The sequence below is a fragment of the Oncorhynchus kisutch genome, linkage group LG2 (assembly GCF_002021735.2).
Source record: "Oncorhynchus kisutch isolate 150728-3 linkage group LG2, Okis_V2, whole genome shotgun sequence".
NCBI lineage: Eukaryota > Metazoa > Chordata > Actinopteri > Salmoniformes > Salmonidae > Oncorhynchus > Oncorhynchus kisutch.
Window position 1 is genome coordinate 65,061,585 of NC_034175.2, and position 24,007 is coordinate 65,085,591.

The window sequence follows — 24,007 nt, forward strand, 5'->3', positions numbered from 1 at the left end:
AATATGGGTTGTATTTACAATATCTCTCACACCCTATCTCTCAACAATATCTCTATCACCCTCTCTCTCAATAATATCTCTACCACTCTCAGTAATATCTCTACCACTCTCAATAATATCTCTATCACCATCTCTCATTTAATAATCTCTCTCTCTCTCTCTCTCTCTCTCTCTCTCTCTCTCTCTCTCTCTCTCTCCTCTCTCTCTCTCTCTCTCTCTCTCTCTCTCTCTCTCTCTCTCTCTCTCTCTCTCTCTCTCTCTCTCTCTCTCTCTCGCTATCTCTCTCTCTCTCTCTCTCTCTCTCTCTCTCTCTCTCTCTCTCTCTCTCTCTCTCTCTCTATCTCTCTCTCTCTCTCTCTCTCTCTCTCTCGCTCGCTCGCTCGCTCGCTCGCTCGCTCGTGTGGCAATGGCCTTGAGAGTATTTCAAGACCCCTTCATCATTCTTCACATCTTTGTCTCAGTTGGAATATTGTTCCACCACATCTTACACGCAGCTTCTCAAACCAAAGACGAGAAAAACATGCCACAGAGAGTCTGCCTTTTGTCATCATGCCTCGGCTAAAATAATACAGATCATTTCACACGTGGAACCTCTTAAAATCAGGGAAATATTTAAATTTTTTGCAGAGATCTCTATTTCATCTCCCTGTCAGTTAGTGTGTAGGCGTATAGCATTTTAATTGAAATGTTAATATTTACATTATTTACAGGTAAGATTTTGAAGGTTATTGGCAGATGAGACGGGCAAATAAAGTGTATCTTTGAAGAGGCTTGATTTACATGTACCCCCATGTCCCCAACACTTGATGAGCAGCACTTGTTGAGCAGCACTTGATGAGCAGCACTTGTTGAGCAGCACTTGTTGAGCAGCACTTGTTGAGCAGCACTTGTTGAGCAGCACTTGTTGAGCAGCACTTGTTGAGCAGCACTTGTTGAGCAGCACTTGTTGAGCAGCACTTGTTGAGCAGCACTTGTTGAGCAGCACTTGTTGAGCAGCACTTGTTGAGCAGCACTTGTTGAGCAGCACTTGATGAGCAGCACTTGTTGAGCAGCACTTGTTGAGCAGCACTTGATGAGCAGCACTTGTTGAGCAGCACTTGTTGAGCAGCACTTGATGAGCAGCACTTGTTGAGCAGCACTTGTTGAGCAGCACTTGATGAGCAGCACTTGTTGAGCAGCACTTGTTGAGCAGCACTTGTTGAGCAGCACTTGTTGAGCAGCACTTGATGAGCAGCACTTGTTGAGCAGCACTTGATGAGCAGCACTTGTTGAGCAGCACTTGTTGAGCAGCACTTGTTGAGCAGCACTTGTTGAGCAGCACTTGTTGAGCAGCACTTGTTGAGCAGCACTTGTTGAGCAGCACTTGTTGAGCAGCACTTGTTGAGCAGCACTTGTTGAGCAGCACTTGATGAGCAGCACTTGTTGAGCAGCACTTGTTGAGCAGCACTTGATGAGCAGCACTTGTTGAGCAGCACTTGATGAGCAGCACTTGTTAATAAAAGACAAATAATACACAACACACACCAGCAACTGCGGTCCTCAACTCAACATAAAAACGTGCAGAGCCCAGTGATCTTTAACAATTCACTGTACGCCTCGCAACATGTTTGGCTTATTTTCATATTCACAGTGTGATTCCTCACCGCATGGCAACAACAAAAACAAACCATCCGTTGCCTGAGTGAAATGTTTGGCCACCAACTTGTTTTGGTTGTTTGTCACTTGGAGTGCTGACATGCTCACAATGTCTTTTTGTTTTCACAGGGTTAGGTTATAATACAGGATCAGAGGTCATTATCACACCTACCACCAACTGGGATCTTCAACACAACATAAATAACATGTGTAGAGACCAGTGATTACCCAGCAATGAAATTACAGCCATCAACAGACTTCTGTCCGGCACATCTAATGTGCTTCTTCTGTGTCTAAACTACAGATCAACTAGGACCATTGGCTGGTATTGCTCTCTCTTTGAACAGGTTGTCCTGCTTGTTGAGGTTTCCCTTCATGTTGACTTGCTGTGTTCTGTGAACCATCATGTTCTGTGCTACTGTCCAATCACCGCCAGCTACAACGAACAACAAAATCAGTGTTCAACCACACTTAAACATGGGAGAACTCAGAGAGCTCACCTCTAAAACAATGCTTTGATACCTAGAGGTGAGTGATGGTCCGTACTACGGGTTACTGTGGATTCTGTATATGGCTTTAGTATGGTGTGTGTCTTATTTGGCTTTGCCCATAAACGTGTTACGTAAAGTATTGTCGTAGCTGCTTTAGCTATCATCAAGGCCTTCCTCTGATTGACTAACGTGTCTTGTTGTCAGTAGACAGGAATATGTTTCTCTGATGTAATCGTGCAGGATATTGTACTCTTGTGATTTGTGATGGTGGTGTGATTTCTGTTCCTACTTGATGAGCTTGTACTGTTTTGCCATTGTGTGGACTCTCCATACTCTCTGCTATTCATATGCGTGTGTGATTGTGTGCATGTCTGTGTACACAGGTTTATGTGTATGTGCTTGTCCCACTGCATGTGCTTTAGCATGTATAGTGTGTGTGTGTGTGTGTGTGCTTAATCATGTCTTGTGTGTATGAATGTGTGTGTGTGCTTAATCCTGTCTTGTGTGTATGAATGTGTGTGTGCGTATATTTAAGCATGTCTTGTGTGTATGAATGTGTGTGTGCATATATTTAAGCATGTCTTGTGTGTGTGTGTGTCTGATCTAGACTTGTCTGAATCTTCCCTCCTGTCATGTGTTAACGGTGGACGTGTAATGAGGTTATATATCACTGAGAGGCTGAAGGCTTTCAGCGGGGAGCACGCACGCACCCACCCACCCACCCACACACTCACACAATCAGAAACACATTGGGCTTCTCTCCCTCTCCCAAATCCAGTGCTTCTGCCTCACAATCCCAGCAGCACTGACTATAGTACTGTTTTCCCCACACAACCATCCAGAAAAGATCTGCTGATTGCCTGACTGAAATGTTTGGCCTCCAACTTGTTTTGGTTGTTTGTCACTCGGAGTGCTGACATGCTCATAATGACGTATGTTTGCGCAGAGTTAGGTTGCAATACAGTATCATACGTCATCAGTGTATTTGGACTCGTTGTGGTATGGCATTCCTCCACTTAATGTCACAACAGATCACTTAACAAACAATATTTTTCTGTGAAAGGACCCCAGTGTTTCACTCACACGTTTTACCGTAACACAGATTCAAGACAGTGATGCAAATTTAGCGATGTAAGTCAAACATCTCACCAGATGTGGATCACCGGTGTCTGTGAGTGAGGAGGCATGTTTCTGTTTTTTAGGTGCATTAGTCACGCTTAGGACTGAAGAATAATACACAGGAAATGACTGACCCAGTTACCTGCAACAGAGAGAGAAAGAGACAGGTTACTACTGTTTATGGCCTTGTTAAGATGACCATTGTTCATGGTCCGGACTGCCATCTCGACCATCTCCAATCCCACCGTACCTTCAACACTATGCAATCTGGTTTCGGAGCTGGTCATGGGTACACCTCAGCCACGCTCAAGGTCCTGAACGATATCATAACCACCATCAATAAAAAACAGTACTGTGCAGCAGTCTTCATCGACCTGGCCAAGACTTTCGACTCTCAATCACTGTATTCTTATCGGAAGACTCAACAGCCTTAGTTTTCTCTGATGACAGCCTCGCCTGGTTCACTAACTACTTCTCAGATAGAGTTCAGTGTGTCAAATTGGAGAGCCTGTTGTCCGGACCTCTGGCATTCTCTATGGGGGTGACACAGGGTTCGATTCTCGGGCCGACTCTTTTCTCTGTATACATCAATGATGTCGCTCTCGCTGCTGGTGATTCTTTGATCCACCTCTACGCAGACGACACCATTCTGTATACTTCTGGCCCTTCTTTGGACACTGTTTTATCAAACCTCCAAACAAGCTTCAAAGCCATACAACACTCCTTTCGTGGCCTCCAACTGCTCTTAAACGCTAGTAAAACTAAGTGCATGCTCTTCAACAGATCGCTGCCCACACCTACCCACCCGTCCAGCATCACTACTCTGGACAGTTCTGACTTAGAATATGTGGACAACTATAAATAGTCTGGTTAGACTGTAAACTCTCCTTCCAGACTCACATTAAGCATCTCCAATCCAAAATGAAATCTAGAATCGGCTTCCTATTTCGCAACAAAGCCTCCTTCACTCATGCTGCCAAACATACCCTCGTTAAACTGACTATCCTGCTGATCCTTGATTTCAGCGATGTCATTAACAAAATAGCCTCCAACACTCTACTCAGCAAATTGGATGTAGTCTATCACAGTGCCATCCGTTTTGTCACCAAAGCCCCATATACTACCCACCACTGCGACCTGTATGCTCTCGTTGGCTGGCCCTCGCTTCATATTCGTCGCCAAACCCACTGGATCCAGGTTAACTCAGCTCACTGGTCACCATAGCAACACCCACCCATAGCACGTGCTCCAGCAGTTATATCTCACTGGTCATCCCCAAAGCCTACACCTCCTTTGGATTCCTTTCCTTCCAGTTCTCTGCTGCCAATGACTGGAACGAATTGCAAAAATCACTGAAGTTGGAGTCTTATATCTCCCTCACTAACTTCAAGCATCGGCTGTCAGAGCAGCTTACCGATTGCTGCAGCTGTACACAGCCCATCTGTAAATAGCCCAACCAACTACCTACCTCATCCCCATATTGTTTTTTTTCTGTTCTTTTGCACACCAGTATTTATACTTGCACATCCTCTCCTGCACATCTCTCACTCCAATGTCAATTGCTAAATTGTAATTACTTTGCCATTGTGGCCTATTTATTGCCTTACCTCCTTCCTTCATTTGCACACACTGTATACGGATTTTCTATTGTGTTATTGACTGTATGTTTGTTTATCCCATGTCTAACTCTGTATTGTTGATTTTGTCGCACCGCTTTGCTTTATCTTGGCCAGGTCGCAGTTGTAAATAAGAACTTAGAACTCAACTGGTCTACCTGGTAAAAATAAAGGTTAAATATATATTTTTTAAAGAATGGGTGTGTGTGTCTATGCTCAGACATTTGCATCTGTGTGTGTGCATGTACGTGTGCATGCATGTGTATGTGTGTGTGTGGTGAAACTCTGAGGAGCTTCGTAAACATTTGTGGGAACATTCCATACATCAAATTTTCCTGTGCTGTCCTGAGCCGTCAGAGTTCCTCATGTCTGTAAGGGATTTCCTCCTCTTCTTCCGAAGAGGAGAGGCGAGAAGGATCGGAGGACCAATATGTGGCGTGGTAAGTGTCCATGGTTCTTTTAATAAGAAATACTACACATGAACATGACTGAAATACAAAAACAATAAATGTGGAACGAACAAAACCCACAACAGTACCGTGTGGTGAAAAACACAGACACGGAAACAAACACCCACAAACACACAGTGAAACCCAGGCTACCTAAGTATGATTCTCAATCAGAGACAACCAATGACACCTGCCTCTGATTGAGAACCATACTAGGCCGAAACCATACTAGGCCAAATCATAGAAAAACAAACATAGACTGCCCACCCCAACTCACGCCCTGACCATACTAAATCATGACAAAACAAAGGAAATAAAGGTCAGAATGTGACAATGTCCATTCTGGCAGGAACACCAGCCTTGCACGAGATTCTACCTGAGATTCTACCCGCCAGTCACATGATACAGCTCAACCAATAGAATAGTGTTAAAGGTTCAACCATTGTACAATGAGGAAGCAAGAGAGAGATGCTGAAAATGTTTAGAATATGCAGTATAATTGAACTTTTACTCTGTAACAAACTGCTTTAGAGTGAAGGCATGAACCGTGCTACTTGATCGTTCAAACAAGGACTTCACAGAGGATGTGAAAATGCAGGATTTGTGGTGAAAGAGCACACATTTATCAATAGTTTCTATAGAATCATCGATAATCATACTGTAGGCTACTATGTATTCCCAAATTGGCATAAATTGCTGTGTGGAATTTGATGGTGGAGAACCAAGAATTTGGAGGTGGAGATTTCTGGAATTTGGAGGTGGAGAATTCTGGAATTTGTAGGTGGAGAATTCTAGAATTTGGAGGTGGAGAATTCTGGAATTTGGTGGTGGAGAATTCTAGAAAAGTGTGGAGGACAAAATGTGAAACTGAAATGGAAAATTGGGACCCAATAAGCCATTCAATACCAGGTATCAGCAGATTCAAACGGCTTTGGGAAAGAAGACAGAAAATATCAAAAGAATTGTCTTTTTCCATTCTACATAATCACAACCTGGTCCAAGTTGGGAAACTTACAAACCCAAGTGACTCTGGTAAGCTGCCAAATACTGTCCGCCATTGTGTGTGTGTGTGTGTCTGTGTGTGTGTGTGAGTGTGTCTGTGTGTGTGTGTGCCGAGGCAGCAGTAAACATTTTCCACCTCCTTATAGATATTGGCAAACACACTGATATAAAACAAAGGAAAAAGATTTTTAAAAACATGACCATACATTTCTAACATTTTGATAAAATATTGTGAGTTGTAAGGTGAGGCCTGTCTTGTTTTGGTTAATTAAGGTCAGTTGGGTCGCTTGGGGAACAGTTTTCCACTCAACTGGTGATTCTCCTCCACAGTCACAGCGGATGAGTCTATAAATCTGTGAATGGATGAGAGAGGCAGAATAGCCTGAAGGAGAGTGTGCGTGCGTCAAATCATATTGTATTTGTCACATGCTTGGTAAACAACAGGTGTAGACTAACAGTAAAATGCTTACTTATATCGCCCTTCCCAACAATGCAGAGAAATAATAGAAAAATAACAAGACAAGGAATAAATACACAACGAGTAACGATAACTTGGCTATATATACGGGTACCAGTACCGAGTTGATGTGCAGGAGTACGAGGTAATTGAGGTAGATATATAAGGTAGGGCTAAAGTAACTAGGCAACAGGATAGATAATAAACAGTAGCAGTAGCATATTTGATGAGTCAAAATACTTCATGTGAAAAGGGTCAATGCAGATAGTCCAGGTAGCTATTTGGTTAACTATTTAACAAACTACACTGAATAAAAATATAAATGAAACAGGCAACAATTTCAAAGATGTTGCTGAGTTACAGTTCACATAAGGAAGTCAATCAATAGAAATAAATTCATTAGGCCCTAATCTATGGATTTCACATGACTGGGCAGGGGTGCAGCCATGGGTGGGCCTAGGAGGACATAGGCCTACCCACTGGGGAGCCAAGCCCAGGGCCCAAGCAATACGAATTAGTTTTTCCCACAAAAGAGCTTTATTAAAGACATGAACACTCCTCAGCAACCCCTCCCCCTCCTCAGCAACCCCTCCCCCTCCTCAGACGATCCCACAGGTAAAGAAGCCGGATGTGGAAGTCTGGTCTGGCGTGGTTACACGTGGTCTGTGGTTATGAGGCCGTTTGGACAATCTGCCATATTCTCTAAAACGACATTGGAGACGGCTTATGGTAGAGAAATTAACATAAAATTACCTGGCAACAGCTCTGGTAGACATTCCTTCAGTCAGCATGCCAATTGCATGCTCCCTCAAAACTTGAGACGTCTGTGAGATTGTGTTGGGTGACAAAACGGCACATTTTAGAGTTGCATTTTATTGTCCCCAGCACAAGGTGCACCTGTGTAATGATCATGCTGTTTAATCAGCTTCTTGATATGCCACACCTGTCAGGTGGATGGATTATCTTGGCAAAGGAGAAATGCTCACTAACAGAGATGTAAACATATTAGTGCACAAAAGACAAATACATTTAGAGAGAAATAAGCTTTCTGTGCATATGGAACATTTCTGTGATCTTTTATTTCAGCTCATGAAACATGGGACCATGAACTGTTGTTTCATATAACAAATGAATTGTTCATGTTGCATTTATATTTTTGTTCAGTGTAGATCACCATAGGATTGACTGTACAGTACATCAGTATTCATCTGTCAGACACGCACACACTGGCACCAGGCACACAGACAATTAGGAGAAGCACATACTTGTAGACAGGTGTTTCTGACCTCAAAGGAATCTGACGTCAGAGGTGGGGTGTCAGAGGTCAGGGTCACGAATAGCTCCGGACATTGTCTGACAGGTATATGACTATCTTGAAATAAACCAGGCAACATTCCACTACAGGTTAGCTGGATAGCATGGATAAGGCCTGGAGACAGTTAACAAAGGAAATATCTTAAGAACAGAACTGACAGATGCTATGGGAACAGTTATCTTGTCTTCCCCGGAGTATGTGGAACATTGACTAGATTGGATGAAAACTCTGTGTCTCAGGTTTAAATCAAAGGCACCTGTCTCACTTCAGAGGTTTCACAGCATTTTAGATTACTTTGGACATTTTGTTGGCACAGCTTTAGTCCATCCCCTCTCTGTTTTACCCTCCCTCCCTCGTTCTTTCTCTCTTCTTCCACTCTCTCTCTCCATTTCTCTATCCATCCCTGTTTTACCCTCCCTCCCTCGTTCTTTCTCTCTTCTTCCACTCTCTCTCTCCATTTCTCTATCCATCCCTGTTTTACCCTCCCTCCCTCGTTCTTTCTCTCCCTCCTCCCTCTCTCTCTGGCCACCCATCCTTTGCCCAGTACAGAGGGACAGAGGTGGTATTGTGCTGTACAGAGGGAGTTTCTTCTGACTTCCCCCTGCAGATCTCCTGAGTCTTGGACATGGCTTTTGCTGCAAAGTCACGGTTATGTAAGCTGAGCTCAGACAACGCCATCCTGCACTCACTGTTCTGTCTCTTCCTGTGGCTTCATCACTGATCACCCTCACAGACTACATGCGGGGAGGATGGGTGGGAGGGAGATGTAAGGAGGTGGGTAGAGGAGGAAAATGGTTGGAGGAGGTGGAAGGAGGTGGAGGGAGGAACAGCAGTTGTAGAGGTTGAACAAGGGGACGGGGCTTGGCCAGGTACAGGGGCAGGATAGTAAAAAGTTCCCCATTGTCATTGAAATGCTCTCTGTCGACTTCTGGACCTGGCACCTCTGTATGTCCACTTCCTGTAATACTCAACCCTCAGATAAACCCTGACACACCAGTCTATGGCTGGCTTACTGGACAGGACAAAGAGACAAAGAATCAAAATTTTTACAACCTTAATTATAGCCATTTTGTGATCTGACTAAGTCCTTAGTCCTTGATGTCTAATGCAAATTAACAAAGACATTGTGTATTTTCCTATTTTGTTCTAAATATAGTTGTTCCTCGTTTATAAACTCTGAATTATAACATTTAAAGGAAAGCAGTCTGTTGCAACATAACACGTCCCACTGGGCACAGATGTCAATTCAATGCGTATTCCACATTGGTTCAACGTCATTTCAATCAACGTTAATTCAACCAGTGTGTGCCCAGTGGGATATCGTTATGTGAGTATTGACTCTGTAGCACCATAACACATACCTTTATATGGATATTGGAGAACGAAGCCTGTGTCCTGGAATATGACAGTGCTTAGGGACTTCCTGTTTGAATAGACCCGCCCCCTCTGCCCAAGCCTAGTTCATGTCTCGTGTGATGGCATGTGGGATGGAACCTCAGTGCCAGAGGGGCGGAGCTCCTGGTAACACACCCCATCCCAGAGGCCTGGTTCTGGCAGAACTTTGCTGGACTACTGACTGCTGGCAGTCTGGACCCAGACAGACACACACATGCACACACTCAATCACATGCGCATACACACACACACGCACATGTGCCCAAGTATGTACGCAAGCACACACTCACATTACCACGCACGTTACCACACGCTCACTGTGCCCAATGGTGATAAACATTGATGGATGAGTCTGCAGTTGAAAGGCACTTTTATGGTGCAGCACTAATATACCAGCACGTGTTTGTGATGGGTGGGTGACATGTTGCCAAAATGCCATGTTTGGGGGCTTGCTCATAGTAGGCGGGTTACGTGCATGTTGTGACCAAAGTTGCACGTGTTGGTGGCGCGTTTTGGAGTTGAGTTGAGATTGTGTGAGAGAGGAATGAGAGAGGAATGAGAGAGGATTGAGAGAGGATTGAGAGAGGAATGAGAGAGGAATGAGAGAGGATTGAGAGAGGAATGAGAGAGTGATGAGAGAGGAATGAGAGAGGATGAGAGAGGAATGAGAGAGTGATGAGAGAGGTATGAGAGAGGAATGAGAGAGGATGAGAGAGGAATGAGAGAGGGATGAGAGAGGAATGAGAGAGGATGAGAGAGGAATGAGATAGTGATGAGAGAGGTATGAGAGAGGGGTGAGAGAGGGATGAGAGAGGAATGAGAGAGGAATGAGAGAGGGATGAGAGAGGGATGTGAGAGATGAGAGAGGGATGAGAGAGATGAGAGAGGAATGAGAGAGGATGAGAGAGGGATGAGAGAGGGATGAGAGAGGGATGAGAGAGGAAGACTCTTGAGTAGTTGGCTACTGGAACACCCCTCTTCTCATTTTTCTCCCTACCTCCATTTTTGGAAGACTCTTACATAACCTTACAACTTTGGGCTAAATTAAGAGAGAGGTAAAAAGAGTGGTAGAGTGAGGGATAGGAAAGTAAGGAAAAGAAGAAGGGAGACAAAGAAAGGAAAGGGAGAAATAGAGAATAAGTGCAATGAAAAATCAGCAAGAGCTTTATGGATAGAAAACAGCGGAGTTGTGGACATCGTAAAAAAACATACAGAAAGAATGAAAGTGGGATGAGAGAGAGAGAGAGAGAGAGAGAGAGAGAGAGAGAGAGAGAGAGAGAGAGAGAGAGAGAGTGAGAGGGGAGAGAGAGAGAGAGAGAGAGAGAGAGAGAGAGAGAGAGTGAGAGGGGAGAGAGAGAGAGAGAGAGAGAGAGAGAGAGAGAGAGAGAGAGGGGGGGGGGAGAGAGGGGGGGGGAGAGAGAGAGTGAGAGGGGGGGAGAGAGAGAGAGAGAGAGAGAGGAGGGGAGAGAGAGAGTGTGTGTGTGGGTGTGGGTGTGACAGCAAGTAGAAGAGCTCTGTTCTCTGTGGGAGAGTGAGAAAAAAGAAAGGGGGTGTGTTTGCCTCCCTGTGTCCCCTCCCTCTGTATGTATATATGCTGCAGGCTGGTCTCCCTGGATCCCAGAGCACAGCATAGAGCCCCAGAGCAACCAGCCCCTCAGCCCCAGACAGAGCCTGTCCAGTGTGCTGCACTAGTCCTGAGACCCACCAGCTCAGGGAAGTAGTCCAGCCACCAGAGACAGTTCTCAGAATCACACAGACCTAGGAGAATGACTTTACTGTTCTAGTTCTACTGTTCAAGTTCAACTGTTCTAGTCGTATACCAGGCTCAGTCTGTGAGCTAGTCCGGAGCTGGTTGATATTTACTCTCCATTACTGTAGTCCAGTGGCTCACCTTAGTTCTCCTCTTAGTCCTCCTCTTAGTCCTCCTCTTAGTCCTGAACTGAGATCCTTTAGTGGAGCACCTGAGCAGATCTACACAAGTCACGTGTATCTAGTGAGACCCACCAGCCAGTCCTTTTTACCTGAGACCTCTGCAGATCAGCTACAACCATGCAGCTTTCACACACCTTCCTCCTCTTCATCGTTGGGATGGCGCTGGCCAGCTCGTCCACGGCTCGGCGAAGCAGAGGTAGGTGACATCTGCATCACCATGATGAACCCTTACAGTTGACTTCTGATCAATACAATGGTATTTGAGTTGCTTGGCTTGCACTAAACTGAAGCATGCAGATACAAAACAATGGAAATGACAGGACTTTAACTGGTGAAATAGAGCGCACAGCCTGCAGTTATCCAATGTTTACTTATCACGGGTTGACTGTACATCAAATAGCATGAATATATGCTTTTTTGATTGGAATTCTGTCTTGCCTATCACGACACAGTTAGCCTCAGATGATGTAAATGAAATGAAACGCATGTATACATGCAGGTGAATGAAATGTGGACACCCCATACTATAATCACATGACATTTTATGATGCTGACCGCTCAGTTTCATGTAGAATTGTTGGACCAAACTGGAGACTGGTGTTTTATCATCATCAGATAGGGCTAAATATCAACCTACAACTTGTATGGATCCTGTAGTGATTATGGGTTCATATAATATTGCTAGACATCATTTTTCTATCCTTTATTTAACTAGGCAAGTCAGTTAAGAACAAATTATTATTTACAATGACAGCCTTGGAACAGCGGGTTAACTGCCTTGTTCAGGGGCAGAACGACAGATTTTTACCTTGTCAGCCCGGGGATTCAATCCAGCAACCTTTCAGTTACTGGCCCAACGCTCTAACCACTAGGCTACCTGCTCTAACCACTAGGCTACCTGCCGCCCCTCTAACCACTAGGCTACCTGCTCTAACCACTAGGCAACCTGCCGCCCCATTACTGCAGTGTTGAACCTAAATCTGGAATATGACTGTTATTGTAATGCTTACACTGAGACTATGTCCACTGAGACCATGCTCCAAAACAGTCTGTGTACTTCACACTACGTGGTTGTGGTCGTGGTCTATGTACACTATGATTAATGCTATGCAATTGTTGTTATAAACTGGGTGGTTTGAGCTGATTGGCTGACTGCCATGGTATAACAGATCGTATACCACAGGTATGACAAAACATTTATTTTTACTGCTCTAATTACGTTGGTAACCAGTTTATAACAGCAATAAGGCACCTCGGGGGTTTGTGATATATGACCAATATACCACGACTAAGGGCTGTATCCAGGCACTCCGGGTTGCGTCGTGCTTCAGAATAGCCCTTACCTGTGGTATATTGGCTATATACCACACCCCCTTGGGCCTTATTGCTTAATCATACTGTATGTTGGATGGTATGTGATGTGGTTGTTAATATATCATGTGTTATTGCATTTGACCGTTATCACATGGCAGCCGAAACGTGCTGCGCTGCATATGTTGCCGTGACAACCACAGGTGGCCGTTGCCTTGTCCCATATTGCCTGAAAAGCTAGTGGTTCTGTAAATGTGTGCCTAGACACATGCACTCAATTGAGAGATAAAGTTTGTCCTATAGGTACACAGTAGAATACAGTACTCGGTGTCTTTTGTAGGCCTACTGTACATCATGTTGAAAATCCATGGACTGTCTTTAGTTGACCGGGAGCAAGGTGTTCCAAGGTTTTCACTATTCACAACTGGCCGTGTCCAAAATTGTGCTTGTGCTGAATTTTTTAAGAGTCACGTGAGTTTATCCTATTTCCGTGAAACAAGGTGGGCAGGCGAGAGAGAGAGTGTGTGGGTGTGTGTAAGAGAGGTTAACTCCTATTAATAGTGTCCAGTCTTTACAAATGAAAGTGTTTCCAGGTTACAGGTCAGGGTTGTGGCAGTTTGGTCCTTTTTGCAATGTGCCATGTTGTTGATGCACTATATATCTCTTTGTGTATGTTAGGTGTATTAAATACCGATGAAGACAGCATGGCTGTTGAAACGATGGTGTTAAATTCTTGCATCTGAGCTCCTACAGTGTGCGACTCTTCTTTCATTTTTCAGTTGTATGTGCTCTTACAGCCTGAGGGATGGAGGGATGGATAAGAGAGCTAGAAAGATAGAGGGATTGATGAGAGAGTGCAAGGCAGATGGAGGGATTGATTAGAGAGCGCTAGACAGATGGGGGGATGGCTGAGAGATAGCTAGACAGATGGAGGGATGATTGGAGAGCAATGGAGGGAGACGAAGGAAGGGAGAGTTGGAAAAAGAGAAAAATATTTTTGCCACCGCAGAAAACAGCTGTAGTTGAGCCAGATGTGGGATATATAGTATGAGATCAGATCAGATGTGGGAGATATAGTATGAGATCAGATGTGGGAGATATAGTATGAGATCAGGCAGACCAGTGCAGAAAGCTCTCCTCCCTGAGAACCTGGAGCATGGCTGGGCTGTGAGGTAAAGCTCTCCTCCCTGAGAACCTGGAGCATGGCTGGGCTGTGAGGTAAAGCTCTCCTCCCTGAGAACCTGGAGCATGGCTGGGCTGGCCCATGGTCAAGGGTGTGGTGCAGTGGTGTAAAGCCCCCTAAAGCTTATCAAGCCCCACACCCTCCCCTGTCCCCCATTGGAGTTATGTGATACTGTAGGTGATGCCTCGCTCTTTTTGTTCTGATGCGGAACCATTCTTCCCCAGCTCTTCACCTTCTCATTCCCAGGATGGAAACCTGAGAGCCAAACACCAGCAGAGCTACATTTTTTTATATTTTTTTTATTTAACCTTTATTTAACCAGGAAGGGCTCATTGAGATTTAAAATCTATTTTTCAAGAGATTAAAAACATTGACAGGTCAGGGAATCAGTCTCAAGTACCAATCGGGACAAGTTCTTCCCATTTAATATTTTGTAAGGTGTTCCAAGACGATGGTGCAGAGTACATAAAAGCCCTTTTACCAAATTCAGTTCGGACATTTGGAACAGTTAGCAGGATAATGTCCAGCAAACGAAGAGAATACCCACCACATTTCTGAACAATAAAAATGGCCAAATTAAAAGGTAGTAAACCCAAAATGGCTTTGTAAATATAAATAACGCTTTTGTAAGAGACGAGGCACAACAGTAAATAACAGTATCATTAGTATAAAAATGAAGTTTCGCATTTTGGACATTTTTGTCTAGAGGACCAAGTACAGAGCCTTGGGGCACACCATTAAAGACAGAAAATTTAACAGACATAGGCTCATCAAATTGAGTGCACTGAGTTCTATCAGACAGATAGTTAGCAAACCATGCAACTGCATGCTCTGAAAGACATACACTCGACAATCTCTGCCTTAGTATAGCATGATCAACTGTATCAAAAGCCTTATAGAGATCAATAAAAAGTGAAACACAGTGCTGTTTTTTGTCAAGGGCTTCAGTGATATCATTTAAAACAGTTGTGGCTGCTGTAATTGTGCTATGCTTCTTCCTGAAGCCTGATCACAAGGGTTTCAAGTATTTTCACCAGGGGTGACAGCTTCGAGATTGGCCTATAATTATTTAAAAGAGTTGGATCTCGCCTTTTAAAAGTGGTCGGACAAATGCTGATTTCCAGATCTTTGGAATTTCATTACATTCCAGGGTTAGATTGAACAGAGATGTAAGTGGTTCAGCTATGAAATCAGCTGCCAGATTTAAAAAGCAGGGATCCAAAAGATCAGGACCTGCAGGCTTTCTCTGATCTAAGGATTTCAGGGCTTTATGTACTACCTGCACTGAGAATGGCAAAAGCTAAAAGAATGACCAACTCTCACTGGTTCATCCACACAGGGTTGTACAGAGACAGAGGACACTGAATCAAACAGCCTACCAGATGATACAAAGTGCGAATTGAAGTGTGAATTGAAACAATTCAGCATTTCAGTTTTGTCATATACAGCAACAGAGTCCTTCAAAACACATGACGGTAATTCATTAACATTACTGTTACCAGACATAGACTTAATAGCCTTCCAAAACTTTCTAGGGTCATTCAGGTTATCAGTGGTAACAGACATAAAATATTCAGACTTGGCCTACATAAAATCAACTACAGCCACAGAGCCCCACAGTCTTCAACTAGACTAAAGTTAAAGAGCCCCACAGTCTTCTTCTAGACTAAAGTTAAAAAGCCCCACAGTCTTGAACTAGTCTTGAGCCACATAGCCCCACAGTTTTCAATTAGACTAGAGCCACAGAGTGCCACAGTCTTGAACTAGACTTGAGCCACATAGCCCCACAGTATTCAACTAGATTAGAGCCACACAGCCCCTAAAACACAAAACCTGCCCAGTAGTGTGTGAATGTGTGTGTTTTATGTATTGTATGTGCATACAGTGGGATCATAGTAGTCAATGCCCCTTCAAACAGAGGAAGGAGAAGAACAAGTATAGAAGGACATGAGGGAGGAGGAATCCAAAGACTAAGAATACAAAACAAGCTGCCAAGAGGACCTAGTTTGGCAACAACAACATGACAATGATTCCAAAGCCCCCCCCCACACACACACACACACACACACACACACACACACACACACACACCCACACACACACACACACACACACACACACACACACACACACACACACACACACACACACACACACACACTGAATTTGTACTCAACCACTGACAGAACTAATGACCTCCTGCCTCCCCCAGAGGACCATCCATCACCAGTGATGAGTCGGGATGGCCGTTGTGAAGCCCAGTCGCCTCCAGTCAATGTTTCCGCTCAGTGTCTTCAATCTAAGGGAGACTCTATGATCCAGCCATAGAGGAATACAGTGGGATCAGAGTGGGAGGGTTTATTGTGTCTTGTCAAGTGTGCTGATGGATTGATGGATTATCTGGTCCATTTTTGTGGTGATTCACTATCAGTATGAGGTGGAGGTTTAATTTCTTGATCAAGAAAGGATTGTATTTTAGGATTGTGTCGTTTCTCTGATATTTGTTGAAGCGTGCGAGTGGAGGAAGTTGCTGTAGTAAACCCCATGATAACATGGTGACAGGCAGAGTTCTCCTCCATAAAAACAAAACATCTAACTGATCTTCCCTCTTAGTAACCACTTGGATGGATACTGCAGCTATGTGGGACATTTGCATTGGTTATCACCTTCTAATAACATTCAGATGACATTTATGAAGGAATGTATGATTTACTGATCTATTGCATAATTAAATAAGTGTGCTTAGCTGCTGAGACCTGGAACAGAGTATGAAGCACACTGCACACACTGTGTCCCTGTCACAACATGTGGACTACATTTTCTCAGATGAAGAGCCAATTAGCTTTCTCAATGTTTTTATCTAAACATTTCACATGACGTTTCTCTCATATCTGTGTAGTAACATTTATGGTAACACAATTGTTTAGTAATATGTTGTTGCTATAGGTGTGGGCTTTTCACCTGGTGCAAATGCTTAGTAATTGTGGCCCTAGATGGTCAAAGGCCATGAGGTCCACGAGGTCCAACAAGGTCAACGAGTCAATTGGTACATTCAAGTATTTATTCGTTACATATAACAGGGTGCTGGTAAGGTCAGGTCCATGATTACAGATGGCTATCTACAGGTCTGCTGCCCTCAGTACAAGCCTAGGTGTGTGTTTGTGTGTGAAGATGAATATGGTCCTCAAGCTGTAAGTCCGTGGTAACAGTGACAAAGCTTTGGTCAGTTTGAACATTCTGTTACGTTGGAGATGTTGGAACTTAATTTGTCATTCTTAATCCTCACTGCCTGTATCCAAGACGATAACAAAATCCTCTTCCTTATCTGTGTTGTTGTTGGCTAATATTCCTTTCTAGTCTCATCTGTTATTGTGGCTTGGCTGTGAACAGCTTTCATTTGAATTCAGGCTGTAACACAACAATTGTGGAATAAGTCAAAAGGTATGAAAACATTCTGAAGGCTCTTTAGATGATTTGAGTAATGACGGACCATTTCTAAACATCTAGTCATTTCAACCTGGAAATACAGATAAGACTAATAGCCCCTGGTGAAGAACGGCCAAACTGTTGTGGTTTGGACCAGGTTCTTAGGTGACTGAGACAATGTTTGCTTGTTTTGGAGTTGGAGAAACGCAGCCTGAAGGTTCCAAATGTTTCATACTATGGAAACCCCCCGCCTTGGAGCCAAAGCAAAAGCCAATCCCTCATTGTTTGATCTGAAATATTGAGGAGAAAAAAAAAAAAATGCCGTTTTGATAGAAAACACACAGTTGGCAAAGCTTAAGGCTATTTACCAAAAGCATGGTTTCCCCTCATTTCTGGCCGACCTCTTTACCTCTGGCGGCTGCTGGCAGTGTGTGCATATTTATTTTTTCAAAAGCATGTTCCACAATTTCAACTTAATTAACTATTTAGTTTGCCCTTAAATATCTCACTGAAGTTTGCCAAATGCACATACTGTATAATTAAGTAAAATACGTGACCGACTAGCTCGATTCAGTCTTACACTGCCTTCAGAAAGTATTCTGACCCCTTGTCTTTTTCCACATGTTGTTACGTTACAGCCTTACTCTAAAATTGATTAAATAAAACAATATCCTCAGCAATCTACACACATTACCTACACATACTGAGCAGCTCATGTTATAGACAGAAATAATTACCTACACATACTGAGCAGCTCATGTTATAGACAGAAATAATTACCTACACATACTGAGCAGCTCATGTTATAGACAGAAATAATTACCTACACATACTGAGCAGCTCATGTTATAGACAGAAATAATTACCTACACATACTGAGCAGCTCATGTTATAGACAGAAATAATTACCTACACATACTGAGCAGCTCATGTTATAGACAGAAATAATTACCTACACATACTGAGCAGCTCATGTTATACACAGAAATAATTACCTACACATACTGAGCAGCTCATGTTATAGACAGAAATAATTACCTACACATACTGAGCAGCTCATGTTATAGACAGAAATAATTACCTACACATACTGAGCAGTTCATGTTATAGACAGAAATAATTACCTACACATACTGAGCAGCTCATGTTATAGACAGAAATAATTACCTACACATACTGAGCAGCTCATGTTATAGACAGAAATAATTACCTACACATACTGAGCAGCTCATGTTATAGACAGAAATAATTACCTACACATACTGAGCAGCTCATGTTATAGACAGAAATAATTACCTACACATACTGAGCAGCTCATGTTATAGACAGAAATAATTACCTACACATACTGAGCAGCACATGTTATAGTTGGAGAAGTTATTACCTACACATACTGAGCAGCTCATGTTATAGACAGAAATAATTACCTACACATACTGAGCAGCTCATGTTATAGACAGAAATAATTACCTACACATACTGAGCAGCTCATGTTATAGACAGAAATAATTACCTACACATACTGAGCAGCTCATGTTATAGACAGAAATAATTACCTATACATACTGAGCAGTTCATGTTATAGACAGAGAAATAATTACCTACACATACTGAGCAGCTCATGTTATAGACAGAGAAATAATTACCTACACATACTGAGCAGTTCATGTTATAGATAGAGAAATAATTACCTACACATACTGAGCAGCTCATGTTATAGATAGAGAAATAATGACCTACACATACTGAGCAGTTCATGTTATAGACAGAAATAATTACCTACACATACTGAGCAGCTCATGTTATAGACAGAAATAATTACCTACACATACTGAGCAGCTCATGTTATAGACAGAAATAATTACCTACACATACTGAGCAGTTCATGTTATAGATAGAGAAATAATTACCTACACATACTGAGCAGCTCATGTTATAGACAGAGAAATAATTACCTACACATACTGAGCAGCTCATGTTATAGATAGAGAAATAATTACCTACACATACTGAGCAGATCATGTTATAGACAGAAATAATTACCTACACATACTGAGCAGCTCATGTTATAGACAGAAATAATTACCTACACATACTGAGCAGCTCATGTTATAGATAGAGAAATAATTACCTACACATACTGAGCAGCTCATGTTATAGATAGAGAAATAATTACCTACACATACTGAGCAGCTCATGTTTTTTAAACATAAATGTTTATGTTCAAATGCCTCTTCTTTGACGTGCGACACACGGCTAGTTTCCTGAAACGAGTGACATATTTGATCATTCTGACCTTTGGTTTACTTCTCTCTGTTTTTGCGTTTAACTTCACAAGTTAACGGAGCAGGAACTTTGTATCCTTCCATTCCGTCTCAGTCCCAACACAGACCTGGCCAAAGTTCTCTCACCCAATTAACACTCCTAGCTTCAGTCACTGTTCACTACCAGTAATTTACATATTTATGATTATTTTTAGTTAACCTTTATTTAACTAGGCAAGTCAAATAAGAACAAGTTCTTATTTACAATGACAGCCTACCCCCGGAGGAGGGGAGGGGGGGGGGCATGTGTGTGTGTGTGTGCGCACCATGCTGACTACTGTATGCTCTCCTCTGCCCCCAGTGAGACGTCAGAACATGAAGGTGAGGATCAACGCTACAGGCGACACCATCGTGATGAAGTTTGTACGTCCCAACGCTGACACCAAGCTGGAGGGCTACATCCTGGGCTACGGCAGCAGCATGTTCTCTAAACAGTTCATCCAACTCCCAGAGAACGGACTGCCCTACGAGACCGAGATCGGTGAGGCGTTTGTGTGTGTGTGTTTAGTATGTAATGTATGATTGCATGATTATGCCCCATGAACTGTGGTAGATTGCTCTGGCACACATGTTTTATCTTCATGGTTTGATTCTATGCATCACTGACAAAGGACACATCTGTGCAGACTCACTTGACTCATCCAACATCCGTACAACACACATACTTAGACACATGCAGATGCTCACACACACACACACACACACACACACACACACACACACACACACACACACACACACACACACACACACACACACACACACACACACACACGCACGCACGCACACACGCGCACACACACACACACACACCCACACGCGCACACACACACACACACACACACAAGCGCACACACACACACACAAGCGCACACACACACACACAAACACACACACACACACACACACACACACACACGCACGCACGCACACACGCGCACACACACACACACACACCCACACGCGCACACACACACACACACAAGCGCACACACACACACACAAGCGCACACACACACACCTTTCTTCTGATAGCAGTGCTAAACCCTGAATCTCTCTTCCAGATGCCGAGCCCAAGTACCTGATTGCTGTCCAGCCCGTCCCAGTTAACAATGTGAAGAAACAGTGCACAGGTACTGCACGTGCACCAACTCTGTGTTACCAGTAATCATTTGATAGATTACATTGACTCTTTTCTTATTTATACCTTTGAATTTGATGAGGTTGACCTTTGAACTCTGACCCCTGTGACTCCCCAGGCAAGGTGAACCTGGAGAAGCCACTGCACCTGGTGATTGGGTCCGTGACCCCCACCTCGGTGCTGCTGTCCTGGGGGACCTTCCTCAAGATGCCCTACGAGGGGGACATCATGAACGACTGCCTGGAGGACGGGTGAGTTAAAGTACACCAACACACACGTAAGGACGCATAAACACGCACGCTCAGCAGAGTCAGCCAGTGAGGGGGTTACGGGTACACAGCTCATGTCCCAACTCGTCTACAAAGGTTCATGTTGTTCCCGTTCCAGTGCTGGTTTGTCATGCTGCTCTCTGTCCATAGAGACACAGGGCAGTAAGGGTACTCAGATGGGCCAAAAAGCACACAGTGGGTCCCACCACACTAAGGAGATTATATTCACAGCTTGAGAAAGACGTATTTCACTCACCTGACATTTACAGTATGTCATACACAACAGACAGCATTAAAATGTTGGTATAACTGCAACACATTGTTCCGCCAGGGAGGCAGTGGGGCAAGGGCACAGGTGTTTAGTAGTGCTGGAGTGATCCTCATCCTACACATCAACCAACTGTACCTCTCTAAACTTCCCCTCTTCTCTCTACTGAGCTTTGGAAAACCCATTGGAAAGCTTGACCTCAACCTGCTCTGCTCACAGCAAACTTTAAAGTTCCTACTAGCTTTCTAAACACTTGAACGTCGCTCACCACCACGGCCTGCACAACAAATCTCAACCAGGAAACTAGAACTTACAGCTCTGCATTCACAGCTGTCACTGTCACAAAATGGTGAACAGACAGCTGTCACAGCTAAATAACAAGCCGTTGTGTTACAAATGAGTCCCTAGAAACTATGTCATCCTGCTGTAGTATCCATGTTACTACACAATGTCTGACATTTCTGTTACATTCTATGTTTGTTGTCATAGTCACTAAACAATACACAATGTTATAATACTACTGATGACAATGTGTGATAATGAACAATGTTGTGTTCTATCTGTGTTGACCCAGGCACTACACAGTGCGTTACCGTGAGAGGAACAGGAAGTGGACTCAACAGACCTGCCCCTCCAGCGACATGGTCATCGATAACCTGAAGCCCAACACGGCCTACGAGTTTGGTGTCCGACCCAACAATGAAGAACGCAGTGGAGTGTGGAGCAAGCCAGTTATCCACAACACCAACATGGGTAGGTCACCTAAACACTTTGTCTCTTTCCTTCCATGGTGCATCGCTCAAATCATTCCCCTTTCAAACACATCCACAAATGGATGCAGCACTGAGTCTGTCAGTATCTTACACATATCACCTGTTTTTTTATACAGTTGAAGTTGGAAGTTTACATACACCTCAGCCAAATACATTTAAACTCAGTTTTTCACAATTCCTGACATTTAATCATGGTAAAAAATTCCCTGTCTTAGATCAGTTAGGATCGTCAGAATAATAGTAGAGTGAAACGTCAGAATAATAGTAGAGAGAATGATTTATTTCAGCTTTTATTTCTTTCATCTCATTCCCAGTGGGTCAGAAGTTTACATACACTCAATTAGTATTTGGTAGCATTGCCTTTAAATTGTTGAACTTGGGTCAAACGTTTTGGGGAGACTTCCACAATCTTCCTACAATAAGTTGGGTGAATTTTGGCCCATTCCTCCTGACAGAGCTGGTGTAACTGAGGCAGGTTTGTTGTTCTCCTTGTTCTGCCCATACATTTTCTATGGGATTGAGGTCAGGGCTTTGTGATGGCCACTCCAATACCTTGACTTTGTTGTCCTTAAGCCAACTTTGGAAGTATGCTTGGGGTCATTGTCCAATTGGAAGACCCATTTGTGACCAAGCTTTAACTTCCTAAGTGATGTCTTGAAATTTTGCTTCAATATATCCACATCATTTTCCTGCCTCATGATGCCATCCATTTTGTGAAGTGCACTAGTCCCTCCTGCAGCAAAGTACCCCCACATTACCCCCCCCCCCCCCCCCCCCGTGCTTCACAGTTGGGATGGTGTTCTTTGGATTACAAGCCTTTCCCTTTTTCCTCCAAACATAACGATGGTCATTATGGCCAAACAGTTCTACTTTTGTTTCATCAGACCAGAGGACATTTCTCCAAAAAGTACAATCTTTGTCCCCATGTGCAGTTGTAAACCGTAGTCTGGCTTTTTTATGGCGGTTTTGGAGCAGTGGCTTCTTCCTTGCTGATCTGTCTTTCAGGTTATGTCGATATAGGACTCGTTTTACTGTGGATATAGATACTTTTGTACCTGTTTCCTCCAGCATCTTCACAAGGTCCTTTGCTGTTGTTCTGGGATTGATTTGCACTTTTTGCACCAAAGTACGTTCCTCTCTAGGAGACAGAATGCATCTCCATCCTGAGTGGTATTGCGGCTGGGTGGTCCCATGGTGTTTATACTTGTGTACTATTGTTTGTACAGATGAACGTGGTACCTTCAGGCGTTTGGAAATTGCTCCCAAGGATGAACCCGACTTGTGGAGATCTACAATTTTTTTCTGAGGTCTTGGCTGATTTCTTTTGATTTTCCCATGATGTCAAACAAAGAGGCACTGAGTTTGAAGGTAAGCCTTGAAATACATCCCCAGGTACACCACCAATCGACTCAAATGATGTCAATTAGCCTATCAGAAGCTTCTAAATCCATGACATCATTTTCTGGAATTTTGCAAGCTGTTTAAAGGCACAGTCAACTTAGTGTATGTAAACTTCTGACCCCCTGGAATTGTGATACAGTGAATTATAAGTGAAATAATCTGTCTGTAAACAATTTTGGGAAAAATGACTTGTGTCATGCACAAAGTAGTTTGTGAACAAGAAATGTGTGGAGTGGTTGAAAAACAAGTTTTAATGACTCCAACCTAAGTGTATGTAAACCTCCGACTTCAACTGTATATATTCCTTACGGTCCAGTACGAGTAACATGTTATTAGGTCCAGATGTTTATTCTTCTTGTGTTGTGGTTGTGTTTTCAGAGAAGACCATGCAGAAACCTTTCAGACCAAGGACCCCTCTGACGCCTGTGGTACGTCCTGCACTTATTACTCCTGCTAAAGAATGTGCACTGTGTCTGTGGTGAGTGTTCTGTACAACGTTG

General features: G+C 43.4%; 1 protein-coding gene across 4 annotated transcripts in view; it reads left to right on the top strand.

Moving 5' to 3' along the window:
* Nucleotides 1-11,089: 11,089 nt before the first annotated feature.
* Nucleotides 11,090-24,007, top strand: part of LOC109904997 (target of Nesh-SH3) — a 52,177-nt gene continuing 39,259 nt past the window's right edge. For 3 of the 4 annotated variants that reach the window (XM_031800047.1, XM_031800046.1, XM_031800048.1), the window contains exons 1-6: nucleotides 11,091-11,607; nucleotides 19,957-20,136; nucleotides 20,720-20,788; nucleotides 20,915-21,047; nucleotides 21,908-22,086; nucleotides 23,886-23,935. In XM_031800047.1, the coding sequence (XP_031655907.1) occupies nucleotides 11,529-11,607; nucleotides 19,957-20,136; nucleotides 20,720-20,788; nucleotides 20,915-21,047; nucleotides 21,908-22,086; nucleotides 23,886-23,935 (690 nt within the window). In that variant the 5' untranslated portion in view covers nucleotides 11,091-11,528. Of the gene's footprint in view, nucleotides 11,608-19,956; nucleotides 20,137-20,719; nucleotides 20,789-20,914; nucleotides 21,048-21,907; nucleotides 22,087-23,885; nucleotides 23,936-24,007 lie in introns of all 4 variants that reach the window. The other variant, XM_031800045.1, reaches the window with a different exon arrangement.